Source organism: Oratosquilla oratoria, chromosome 43 (assembly GCF_046742065.1).
Source record: "Oratosquilla oratoria isolate Oo_2021 chromosome 43, ASM4674206v1, whole genome shotgun sequence".
NCBI lineage: Eukaryota > Metazoa > Arthropoda > Malacostraca > Stomatopoda > Squillidae > Oratosquilla > Oratosquilla oratoria.
Window position 1 is genome coordinate 37488841 of NC_134819.1, and position 13789 is coordinate 37502629.

General features: G+C 38.2%; 1 protein-coding gene across 1 annotated transcript in view; it reads left to right on the forward strand.

Annotated features, from left to right (window-relative positions):
• Window positions 1-2048, forward strand: part of LOC143022036 (SH3 domain-containing protein Dlish-like) — a 31744-nt gene extending 29696 nt beyond the window's left edge. Inside the window, exon 7 of the mRNA XM_076179972.1 lies at window positions 1480-2048. Within this exon, the coding sequence (XP_076036087.1) occupies window positions 1480-1644 (165 nt within the window). The 3' untranslated portion in view covers window positions 1645-2048. The remainder of the gene's footprint in view (window positions 1-1479) is intronic.
• The last annotated feature ends 11741 nt before the right edge of the window (window positions 2049-13789 follow it).

Consider the following 13789-nt stretch of genomic DNA (forward strand, 5'->3'; position numbering starts at 1 on the left):
GCTACTGAGCAGCTTTTAACCCCAGAATAACATGCAGACAATACCCCAGACAGAGAAGAGGAAAAAATATTGATACAAAAAATCAATATTCTGCTTCCTCAGCTTGTTGCTTCTTTTTCTTTTTCTTCTTGGCACTTATGGGAGCAGCTTCTGGTTCTGGATCAGGAACTAGTTCAGCCTCCAGTGCATCACCATTAACACCTGACAAAACCTCTTTCTCCACACTTCCCTTTTTTTTTTTTTTTTTTTTTATTCATAGAATTTTGTCGATAATCCTAGCTCAATAGTCATGGATTTGGACAAGGGAAAATACCCAAGCCAGGCAGCATTGTCAACCACCGACCTGAAGGGTGAGGTGCAGGAAAGGTGGGCCTGTGTGTGTAGAGAGTCACTAATCCCTATCTAAGTTAGGGGGGCTGAGGGGTTGATACAACTTATGGTCTACATATACTTAGATTCATGAGGACCCTGATTCCTGATATGCTCCTAAGTCTCTAAACCTACACATATTTACAATACCCAGCATTACACTTGGTCCCCTACCCATTTTTAGTCCTACTGCTCATGCTCATCCTTGGTCCCTTTTTTATTTTTAGTTAGATATGGGTCAGGGATTGGAGATGGTTAAAGGAAATGGAAAAAAGTGGGAGATAAGCCAGCTGTTGTTTGCTGATGACACTGCACTTGTAGCAGGATCAGATGAGGGATTGAGGAAGTTAGTGACAGAGTTTGGGAAGGTGTGCAAAAGAAGGAAGTTGAAGATAAATGTGGGTAAAAGTAAGGTGATGAGATGTATAAGTGGGGTAAGTGGCAGCAGACTGGAACTGAGTATTAAGGGAGAGAGACTGGAGGTAGTGGATAGTTTTAGATACTTAGGTGCAAATGTGGTGGGAAAGGGAGTGGGGTGGAGGTAGAATGTAGATTGAGAGAAGTGTGTAAAGGCCTTGGGGTATTAAAAAGTTTAATGAGAAATAGACATTTGGGAATGGATGCTAAGAAGAGATTGTATGAAGGAGTGATTGTGCCAACAGCACTGTATGGGGCAGAAATATGGAACATGAGAGAGGAAGAGTTTGAATGTGTTTGAGATGAGGTACCTGAGAAGTATGATAGGGGTTACTAGGTTGGATAGTGTGAGAAATGAGGATGCGAGGAGAACAGGGGTGGGAAGGGAGTTGGGAGATAGGGTTGATGAAAGAGTATTGGGATGGTTTGGACACATGGAAAGAATGATTGAAGAAATATTAGTGAAAGAGGTGTGGAAGGCAGAAGTAGGAGTGAACATGAGGTGGCAACCAAGGATGAGATGAGATGGATGGGGGTAAAAGGGGCATTGGGAAAGAGGGGAATGTCTGTTGAGGAAGGATGTCGAAGTTCATCTCATGTGTGTATATGTGTATTTGTTTGTTTGTTTGATTGTTTATTATTTTTAGGTAACAGAGCACTTAATACATAAGTATACTTCACCTGTGTTCACAGGCTCAAGCCCCAGATGACTTATCCGTTCGACGAGGAGATTGGATATATGCTGACTTGACAAATCAGACAGTTGATGGATGGTTGTGGGCTTATGCACCTAAGACACGAAAATATGGTTTTATTCCTAAAGCCTATGCAAGACCTCCGGCTATGACATCACTCTAGAAAAGGATTAGAATGGTAATGCATGAAATTACATAATAGCTGTAAATTGGCTTAAATGTGATTTGTACATTATTTACATCATTAGTTCCTCATCCAGGCATATATACAGTTAGTCATTTTATATATCATCAATTATTTAGTCTTTTGACTGATTTTTTAAATATTATTTTCATGTAGTATTCCCATTCTAGAGCAGTATATCCCAGGTAATATGAATTTTTTCCAGTTTTAATCATATGATCAAGTTTGAATGGGTAGTGATTGAAAATGTATAGATAATCAAGATGAACATGTTCAATGACTTGGAAAGCAAGGTATGTGTTCTAATACAACCTTTCCATCACAGTCTCTACATATGATTGAAAATACAGGTCTATTGAAAATTTAGACCTATCAAGAATTTATGCTGTATTGAAAAAAGTAAATTCTTTGTTGTATATTGAAAAATGCACGTGAAAGTTGAAAAAAGTGAAATTTGAATGTTTTTATTTTTCATATACAAAGAAAAATATTGTTGATTTTTTTTTTTTTTTTTTTTTTTAATTTTGTATTGAAGTTGATTTACTACTGATAAGCACCAGGATTTTTTTTTTTTTTCTAATGTTGACCAGTCTGTTATGAATAATTTTTGTGTTTTACCTATTATTACATGTATTGAATAAGTGAAGAATTGATCTAGTACTGGTAATGGTGCTGTTGGTTTATCAGTGATGTTGATTCGCAGTGTCTGTCTATTCTAAAGGTACAAATGACTGACTTTAGAACTGTACAGACGCTCCTCAACTTCCGTTTTAGTTACATTCCAAACGGCCGAACGTAAGTTGAAAATGAACGTAAGTTGTTACTGCACTATACATCCGTAAATTCTATTACCGTATCTTATAAAACACCCCTAAATCATTAATTATACACATAACATTGTAAAATAATAACATTAATTTCAAATAAATTAAATTCAAGCAACATAAATTGAGATGGTGGAGGAGGAGGGGGAGGAGGAGGAGGCAAGGCACGTTCAGTCTGTCGTTTGTGCCATGTAAACAATGGACGCAGCGTCATGTGTAAGTATCGTTTGAACTACGGAGAGTGCGCTAAACTAAAAAATTCACTCAAATTTTTTTTTTTACAATTTTTTTTTAGTCAGTTCAAACGTAAAATCGAAAAAACGTAAAACAAATGAACGTAAGTAGAGGAGCGTCTGTACTAGTTTATATGTACTCGTCTAGAACTGCACTAGTTCATATGTATTCATGTTTAATTTTCTTTGCATGATATTAAATCTTCATACCCAAAGAAAATATTTTTACAGCTTTTTAGAGAGTTTAGCCAGAATATGTGATAGCAGTTTATTGTTATGGTCTGTTATTTTCTGTGTTTGACTTTGGAATGTTCCCATAAAGGAGTATTAGCTGCATAGTTATGTTCACTCAATACTTTGGGGATTTTTGTGGCACCCATACAAACCAGTCACATACATACATACATACATACATATACCAAGGCTTTTTCCCCCTTACAAGGGAGGTAGCCAAAAAGGAAAAAGCATAAAATCATTCCCACCCATTCCATCCCTGAATACACTCCACACTCCTCCACCCTCCTCATGAGGAATGCTGAGATTCTTTTTCAATTTCACTGTCCCTCATTTCTGTTGTTCTTCTTAAATCTCTCCAGTACCACTCCTATGACACCACCTCTTTTTTTTTTCTCATACTTATGTGGTGGGAGGAATAACCCATCACTGCATCTATATATGAGCTGGAAAAACATCAACATAGAGCAGAGTAAGGAGATTGTGGATATCCCTTTCTGTATTTTTCTCCCTTGAAGAGTCAAGGCATGCTTTGACTTAGCTATTCACCATTACAAGGGGAAAAAAGGCCACTGATAAATACATATACTTTTGAATGTGTTCCACAGTAGCATGTTACACTTTGATCTTGCCTTGTAACTATGGAAGCTTAGGTTTGACCTCTAATAGCTACCAGTGACTGCTATGGCTAGCTGAGCACACAGGGTAAATGCAGTTTCTTAGATAAAGCTAAGCATTACATAGTGCAAGCTCCCCACTCATACATATTTATTGGACATATCTTCATAGACTACACAGTACTAGTAGTACACAGGCTAGGTATGATAAATTGGAGAGTAGGAGATGGGACCCAACAAGCATTGCTCTTTTCCTGTATACTACAATTAGGTAAATACAGGCATAAGCACAATTTATCTGAAGTGGAGGATATTTGGTAGGAGCCTATAAAGATGATCAGTTTCCTCCACTGCTCCCGTGTTATTACTAAATGTCACTATAGGCAAATCAAGAACAATAACAACAACAACAACATTCATTCATTTGTTAGTCTCTGATGATGATGATGATAATGTTAATAGTTGCCTAAAGTTTCACAAACTGGAAACCTGCAGCACCACAGTGGCTGACAATTGTCCTCAGGGGCCTCCCATAGATCCTTCAGAAGAAACATTGTACTATTGTCTGTGTTGCATTAGTGTGGAGACTTTCTGTCACTGGCTTGTAGATGTAAGAGGAGGGGAGCAGTTGCTGGTTGTCATATCTCCTAGAGTGAAAAGAAGGTGGAAATACAAAGTTGATAGAGATATTTTTGGCCTGGTCTGGAGACCAAGTATCAGCTCTTTGGAGTTGTACCTCCAGATGTAATTGAAGATGTTGATGGGTTTTGAAGATGGATGGCAGAGAGATGATTCCCTGACATTTGTCTTGTAGGACTATCACATACAGGGACTTGTCATCAGTTCCCAGTCTCTGACAGATATTCTAATCACTGTAACACTTTGACAAATGATTTTATGACAGCCAGAACAAATATTACCTAAATCTCAGCTTGGGAGTTAGTCAAATTAGTTTTAACATTTAGACAAAATGTGAAGTTTCCCCCAGCTAAACAAAATCACCTGATGGTTGCCAGAGAAAGTATGTGTGATGAAAATTGCAACAAAAAAGTGAAAGTCATATAGAGAAGAAGTTAGTATCCTGGATGTTTTATAGTATTTTCTCTCTTCCTTATTTGATGTTCTATGTGTTTTTGTTATGAGTAACCTTTAAGTTGATTTCTTGAGTATTTTTGTAAATATTATAATAAGTATTTGTGCTTTCATATGATGTCATTCATTATTAACTAATTCTTTGTATAACAATGTAACAACTTTTTCCGACATTTTAGCCATTACACACACTGTGAGGTTGCTCTGCATGAATGTTTTTATCAGAGCTTGGGAGTTTAAAACCTTATGCCTTTAATATCTGTCATCATGCCCCCTTACTAGCAGATTTGAACCATCTACCTCTGGTTTCTTGCCCCTAGACACTGGCAACCTAGTCTGTTTAGCTGCCATGCTCCCCGATGCATTTTACCAATTCTGTTCTGGCTAATGCTTATCAATTTTCTAAAGTTGAGGAGGTATCACTGTACTGAAAAGGAAATGAACCTTAGGTAACTCCTTTGATATGCTGGTGCATTTTAAAGATATTGCCATATTGGATACCAAATTATTTAATTTTGCTGAGGGGTTGTCACTATGCTGAACATGTTAGAAAAAGGCTTTATGATTTATACAAAATCAATATTAAGTGATCATTGTGCATACATACATCTGCATCAAGTACAGTATTATGTAGAACTCATGGTCATCGTGAAGTTTAATCACATTCACTTTTTTATTTTTTTTATTATTATTTTTTTTTCTTCTTCTTCTTATGTCATGAACTCCCTACTCTCAGTGAGGGCTAGGATGGTGCTTCCTTTTGAAGGACTTTTTGAAGCAGGGAATTTAACATAGTATACTCTTATTACAAACGTTCTTGTTGCCATGTATTGTTCATTATAATCACTCTAGTGTGCTGGTGGCATAATTGGAAGTGTGCTGGTCTCGCATTCGCTTAGTTGTGGGTTCGAATACCCTACCTCTCTCTGATTCCCAGCAGTGACTGTCACCTGCCCCAACAGTCCAAGTACATAGGGCAAAAGTGGTTTTGGCCACAGCTACATGCCTCTTGATATAGGCTCCTCACCTTCATAATCACTTTAGTTAGGGAATCACCATTCATTTGAATAGCCTTCACCTGTGAAAGCACAGTAAGGTTTCTCTAAGCTGAAAAACATTTGTCTGGCATTTACCTGACCATAATATTTAAAGAGGACTAAATGCTGTAGAAAATTGATCTAAATAAGAATAATTGTTGCCTCAAGTTTTGCTGACTGGAAACCCACAGTCCCACAGTTGCTGGTAATAGTCCTCAGGTCCTATAAATCTCTGGGAAGAAACATTGGACTGTTATCTATCTTAGTGTGGGACTATTTCCCTATCACTGGTTGAAAATAGTAGTCCTTATGTGAAAAAGTGGAAAAAATATAGCTGATGTAGATTGAGAGAAATATTGGGCCCAGTTCTGAGACCAAATGCTAACCCCTCAGGACTGTACCTGTAGGTAGAGGTAAGGGGGTTAGTAGGTTTTGAAAATGGACAGGAGGGAGATGGTTCTCTGCCAACCAGCTCAGAGGACCATCATAAGCAGGTACCTATTATTGTTTCAGGAGTTAACCTCTTCAATACGAGTCAAATTCTCGCATGCAGTGTTAGGGTGTCTGATGTACAATGATTTGATGATGCATCACAATATGCACATTTTAGAATATAAAGTTACAGCTGTAATACTCCTTCTCTTTCACCCTGAATGTTGATAACCACTGAAAACGTGATTAAGCCTTTTCACTGAATATGGAGGTCACTCAACTACAACTACAAAATACAATATAATAAGGATGCCAAAGCCAGCATCCTCATATACCCACTCATGACGCTGACGTCAGTGTCTTCGGATACTAAGGATTAACCATGATAGTTGTTAAATTCTTCAGCCCAAGAGAGCACAGATGTTTCTTTAAGCTAAATAAAATCATCTGGCATTGGCCATAACAGAATCTATAAAGTGGTCTGAATTATTTAGTGTTAGGTTCAAAGAAAATACATAAACTACATTTTCCCAAACTCCTACACCTCTGCCCACCAAGCAAAGTAACTAAGCACAGGAGAGGAAAATCACCCTTTCCACTGATCACATTTGTCTTTACATTCCTCCTTGCTTGAAGTGTTTGGAAACTGTAATTTATTTCTTCCCCTTTAATACTGCCCATTCATCCCCGGTGCATCCATCACATTAAACTATACATTCTTCTTCAACTCACTGTCACTTAAACTCATTTTCATTTGTTCAGCATCCAGATGGTTTCACTCACTCCTTGGAAATCACAACAGATACCTGCACGAGGTTGTCCTGTGAGAAGGACATCAGAGTCATCTTCCTGTCACCCATCTTCAAGTTCAATCAATTTCTCTTCCATTTGGAGGTATAGCCCTGAGAGGCTGAAAGTTGATATTTGGACTGAACCCAAGGGTTTAGGAACTTAGTATTTCCTCCACCTTTAACACAACGAGAGTAGAGAACAAGTAACAACTTCCCTCCCTCTTTTACTTTCAGTTAGTGACATAGAAATAGTACCTCACTAATACAATGTAGATATTAGCTCAAAATTTCCTCCCAGAGGTATCTGCAGAAAGCCCTAAGGATTGTTACCAGCTATTGTCGGGCTGCAGATTTCCAGTCAGTGAAACTTATGAGAAAGACAACAATTGATTGAACTGATTGATTCACCTCATCCATTGACCTTTTCCTTGGGTCCCCTTGCTCTTGTTGCTAAAACCACTGATTTGCAAATCCTTCAAGGATATCAATTCTCATCCATTCTCATAACATGACAAAGCCATCTCAGGTTGACCATGTTTCCTCTAAGGTGTGTGTGTATGCTCGCACACATATTTTACAATTAGCATACAAAGAAAAATTCTATGCACGCACAAGGGTTTCAAGATGGAATTGAATATGATTAAAGAAATTAATCGTATAATTTCATGATGATGAATAAAAAAAAAGATTTCAAATTATAGGATAATCTTCTTCTTTGCCATGTACCATTTCTCCATCCTTTCTTTTGACCATCCAGTTGCATGCTTGGAAGCCCATCTTGACTGCATTTAGTCTTTTACGGTGTTCTCTAATCTTTCCTTCTTCCCAGTCCCTCACTATTCTATCAAGTTCTTTCTCAAGATGTTCATTTTATTTCCGTTTGAATAATTTTTTTGCCCTTTTCCTGCATGATATTAATCTTTTCCTACTTTCTTGGCTTTCTGTATTTTGTAGATGCTTCTTTCTTCTTCTTATTTCTTTGAAACCTCACTGTAATCTTTGTTGCACTATACAGGTACTCCTCGTTTAACGACCTACTCGGTTAGCGACGACGCAGAGTTACGACGGGCTTTATGACAGACGTTTAACGTAAATCTCCCGAAGTTACGACGTCATGTACGATAATTAAGTTGGCTGAGGTAAATTTGTATGATTTTATAATTGAACTTGTACGGTGGATATTAGCTGTGAGGTAAAGTGTTCTGAAGCTTAGGTCTACATTACCATCCTGCAAGCTGCAAAAACTACCTGGGGTATATACTGTTAGTGGTAAATTTTTAGTTTCGACCAATATAGCAATAGAAAATTAATTATTGATTTTGTAAATTATAATGTATCAAAGTAATATGCAATTTTGTGAGCTGAAAAAAAAGGTGCTAAAACAAATTTCGTAAGTAACGAAGTCATGTCGGACGAATGGTACACCATGTTTGTTATGATAGATGCCGATGTCGAAGAAATAAAAGGATGATGAATTCGTCTAACCTAAACTAAACTAACCTGACCTGTGTTTGATAAATCATTACCTGCAAATTAAATGTCATCCGGTTCATCCTCGTTGTCATCGTCGTGAGAGACGCTGGCAGACGACAAGATGGCGTCCCAATCCTATGCTACCGACTTCGTTCATTAGCATATTTTCTTGTAGCATGGTATTTTTTACTTTCATTTCCGCCCACAAAATTGCATATTACGTTGATACATTTTAATTTACAAAATTAATAATTAATTTTCTATTGCTATATTGCGCCCATGGTCGAAACTAAAAAAATACCCCGGTATTCAATATGGAATGTCAGCATACGCGGATTTGGTCATATACGGTAATTTCAGGAACCTAACCACCATAAATAAACAGTAAATAAAGCTTTAATGTTCTGTATAAAAGAGGGAAAATACACGAAAATAAAGATACATGTATTGCTGGACATTGTACATACAGTACATGTACGTATATGTATACACTTTCGCTTAACGACCAATTCGATTAACGATGGCGCGCTGGTCCCAATTGTCGTCGTTAAACGAGGAGTGGTTGTACTTCTTTTCTCCTTCTTGTCTCATATCCAACAATTTCTTTTGTGGACTCAATACCCACTTTCTCTGTATCCTTTAAGATACTATTCATGTCCTCATCCTCCCCCACAAATAGAAGATTCAGTACATCAAACCTGTTACATAACTCATTCTGGTATTCCCTTCTACACAATCTCTTACTTTATGAAAACTACACTCTTCTGTCTCACAATTCTGCTGTGCACTATATCTGGGATACTCAAGTGGCTGTATACCTCTACAACTCTTATGTGTGTGCTTGCTACTTTTTTCCATATAAAAAAACTAGGTTTGAAGGCAGTACTGGTAATTAAGATTATATTAATCTCCGTCACTCAAGTAGGTCACTCCTCAGCAAAATAAACTGGCACAAGCATTTCACTACATAATTCATTTCAGTTCAGCAGACTAAAATTTTCTAGCAATAGCCAAAACAGAAACCATTTTGTATGCCACCAAGTTGAAGGGATGCATGAAGTGAAAAGATGACTCATACAAGACAATTGGCATGTTTGTTGGTGTATGTAAATTTGAATTAATCTTTATTGATTATAGCCCGGTTTGTACATAACTAGTGAATACCTGCATGCTATTTAAATCTTGATCATTTTGACTCCCGTAAAGTTGTTTTATGGGGAATACTAAACAGATTTCATGCTCAATCACAAGTGATTGGTTCCCTTGTTGTCATAGCCCCACCTGCCACATAGCTTCCTTTTCTCTGTAACATTGTAAATATACATTATTTGTATTATATGTTTGCTCATTAGCTCTTACTGTAGTTTTTTAACTTATGGGAAAAGCCTGCAGAGTGAAACTTGATTAGTTGCAGTCTGTTGGAAACATTTTTAGAACACAAGTCTGAAATGTCAAACCATAAGTCAGTAGGTTTCATCTTTTTATTGTCTTTGTGAAGCCCTTATTATTTATTAACAGTGAAGTTACCTAGTTGGAAAAGGGTTTTATGATCTTTGCTATCAGAGTTCCTGTATTATATATTTTCCTAAGATTCTAAGATTATCAAATATAGAATGTGTGAGTGAAACTGTCCTCTCCTAGTTTTGCTTTAAATTGAAATGCTCATGGTCAAGTGTATAGAAGATCTTCATTCATTTTGTAAGTCATTTTTATATTTTTAAAGAAACTGGATGTGCCAAATCTACATTGATATTTCATTTTGCCAACATTAGATTTGTAGAACATACAGTGATTTCTACTGATTGTTATGTATTGTTTCTTTTTTTCTTCTTAGTTTCTTGAACTTTGTTATAGTATATATATTTTGTATAATTTGTTAGTTTGTATTAAATGTCACATTTTATATTAAAATTGAAATAATGTGATTGTCTTATTCCAACTTTATAGTGAAATGCTGTTGTGTAAACTACATCCCATCATGGTTTGAAATGAGTCTAAATGCATGGCCAAGCAGGTTCGAGCATCGCTACTTGTGGTGGAGATTGAGGTGACTGTAGTTTGAACCCTGTTGTCAATGAGTTGGACAACATAAAATTCCACTCTACAAAGTCTTCAGTAAGGGGCATCACCCTAGCCTCCTGATAGGGGGAGTTTGACTATAAACCGTATCATCATCATTTACCTAATTGTAATATTCAGGGTGAAGTCCTTATGAAGCAGCAGGTAATATTCCCTGGAAAGTGCTAAATGATTGTTCAAATCACACTTTCATGGTTACTAAACCCCTTCCTTCAATAGTGAACATCAAAGGTGAAATATAAAAGTATTGCTTTTCAGTGTTTGCACCTACAGTTATCAGTATGATTAGGGTTAATAGGCCAACACTAGTTTCAGACACCATTCACAACCACAGACATTCTATTGCTCAATAATTCACATGTACGTCACATCATCCATACAACCTTACCAACCTGGATTAAACAACCATAGTGAGGTACATTGGCTGTATTATCCTGTCTCTTCCTATGATGAACCATTTATCCCTTTTCTTCCAACTACTAACCTACCCCTCTCCCTACTTCAAAAGTTGTACTCAGGTTGGTGGACCGGGATTTACTTGGTTTCCTAACTTGTGAGCACTCCTTTAATTCTTTCATACTCTCTCATGAAATTCTGAACCTTGGAGAAATATTGAAGATATTGAGGGCCATTTTATATATGAATTATCTCAGACCTGCTTACTGAGCCCATAAGAAATTCCACTCCAAAGCTGTGATCCAGCTTGGTATTATCTGAACAGCTGATGGGCAACTAGTATCACATGGATGGGTGGAGAGTTTGCAGGGCCAAGTATCTTGAGTGGTTGAACATAGCTGAGCCTCAGAGCAGCCATTTTCCCCCAGCTGGTGCTTGAGTCATGGATGAAACTCCATGTGCTCTGAGGTTAGAGGTTACAACTTGAAAGTTGAAAAGGGCAGCTGGCATTAGGGGTTTACTGAATGATACAATTCAGCTTTCCATGAATGTGGCAAAGACACCAAGGTTTTGGGAAGCTTTGCATACTTTGGTGGTGATTCACATCAGGAAGTCCTTTGAAGGATTGGCATGACCCATGGTCATGTTATGGACTTCCTCTACCAGAGTACAGGCATATGGCATTGTTGACACTTTGCAGGAGACACTAAGATCCTCAAGTTAGTTGTGTTCCATGTCTTGCTGTATGGCTGTGTGACATAAGCAATGAATGCTGATTTGAAGAAAAATCTTGATGTCTTTGGCACTAAGTGACTTAGGAAAATTATAGGATAGTTTAGGTATGACTATGTATCAAACCAACAACTGTTTGGTGAGACTCAGCCAAAGTAAGTCAGTACAATTTGTGAATGTACACTAATTATGTGGACATATGGAAACTTCCTAAGATTGATTCCACTCACAGGGATATTACAAGAGACAACCCTCAGTGGAGATGGAAATGCCCAAAGAATTAGAGCAAGTTGAATGATCCTATCAAGAGTTGATTAGAATAGGGAATGGTAGCTGGACAGAGGTTTGCTTAGGGAACTGTGGGGAATGGCACCAGTGTACGAGTGAGGCATATGCTCTTCACTGATAATGATGATATTCACATATTTGCCCTGCACTACACCAGCTAACCCATACCTTCAACCATGATATTTTTGGTGTAGATGATATGATAGTACAACCTAAACTAATGTGATTGCAGATATTGCATTGAGAAGAATAAAAAATAAGCGAGAGTATTACAAAATCTAGACAATAATATGACTAGAGGTGATTGTGGAAAATAATATTAACGCCAAAAAATGTGAAGTAATGGAAAACGCGACTGATTGGGGAGCTCGCCCGAAGGGCTGAGACTCCTGCATAGTTGGATCGGGCGCAGCCTGTTACTTGTGGATATATATATATATATATATTTATATATATATATATACATACATACATATACCAAGGCTTTTTTCCCCTTCCAAGGGAGGTAGCCAAAAAGGGAAAGGCATAAAAACACTCCCACCCATTTCATCCCTAGATACACTCCACACCCCTCCCACCCTCCCTCTCATCTGAGCACCTCCTGGATGACGGGTCATCCCTGCACCCTGCCCACCGCCCTGGGTCAGAAGCAGTGTCGCAAGACACAGCACATCCACAGCAAGGCCGCTTCATTTAATCGGCGACCCCCCCTCTCCGTCCCCCCTTGCATATAAGGAGAGGACGGGGAGAAATCCCTTTCGGGCTGCGTCAAAATTTACTCACACATACTACCCCACCCCCCACACCCCCGCCCATTCCTCCTCATGCAATCACAACATCATCCATATACAACCATTCTCCACTCACCTCTGTCTTCCGTCCTCTCCCTTCCTTCCTCAACAGACATTCCCCTCTTCCCCAAAGCCCCCTTCACCCCATCCATCCACCTCATCCTAGGACGTCCCCTCATGTTCACTCCCTCCACATCTGCCTTCCATACCTCTTTTACTAGTCTTTCTTCACTCATTCTTTCCATGTGTCCAAACCATCCTAATATTCTTTCATCAACCCTATCTCCCAAATCCTTTTTCACCCCTGTTCTCCTTCTCACCTCCTCATTTCTCACTCTATCCAGCCTAGTAACCCCCACCATACTTCTCAGACACCTCATCTCAAACACATTCAAACTCCTTCTCTCTTCTTCTCTTATGTTCCACGTTTCTGCCCCATACAGTGCTGTTGGCACAATCACTCCTTCATACAGTCTCCTCTTCGCTTCCATTCCCAAATGTCTATTCCTCATTACACTCTTTAATCCACCAAGGCATTTACTCGCTTCTCTCAATCTACATTCTACCTCCACCTTCACTCCACCTTTTCCTGCTACACTTGCACCCAAGTATCTAAAACTATCCACTTCCTCTAGTCGCTCTCCCTTAATGTTCACTTCCAGTCTATATATATATATATATATATATATATATATATATATATTTATATATCTTACCTAATATTTGTTTAAGAGAGGGTAGAGTGCCGGAGGAGTGCCTGTATAGTTCCACTTTACAAGTGCGAATGTAGTAGTTTCAGAGGGATCAGCTTGTTATGTGTAGTTGGGAAAGCTTATGGAAGGGTCTTGATTGAGAGGATTAGGAGAACAGAAGGAGTAATTGGTAAGGAACAGTGTGGTTTCAGCACAGGTAGGGGATGTGTAGATCAGATTTTTGTGATAAGACAGATATGTGAGAAAGCTATAGGAAAAGGTAGGGATGTTTTTTGGGCTTTTATGGATCTGGAAAAGGCTTATGACAGGGTAGACAGGAAAGCACTGTGGGAGGTGTTGCAGATATATTGCTAGGAGGGAAGCTGTTAAGAGCAGTTAAGAGTTTTTACGAG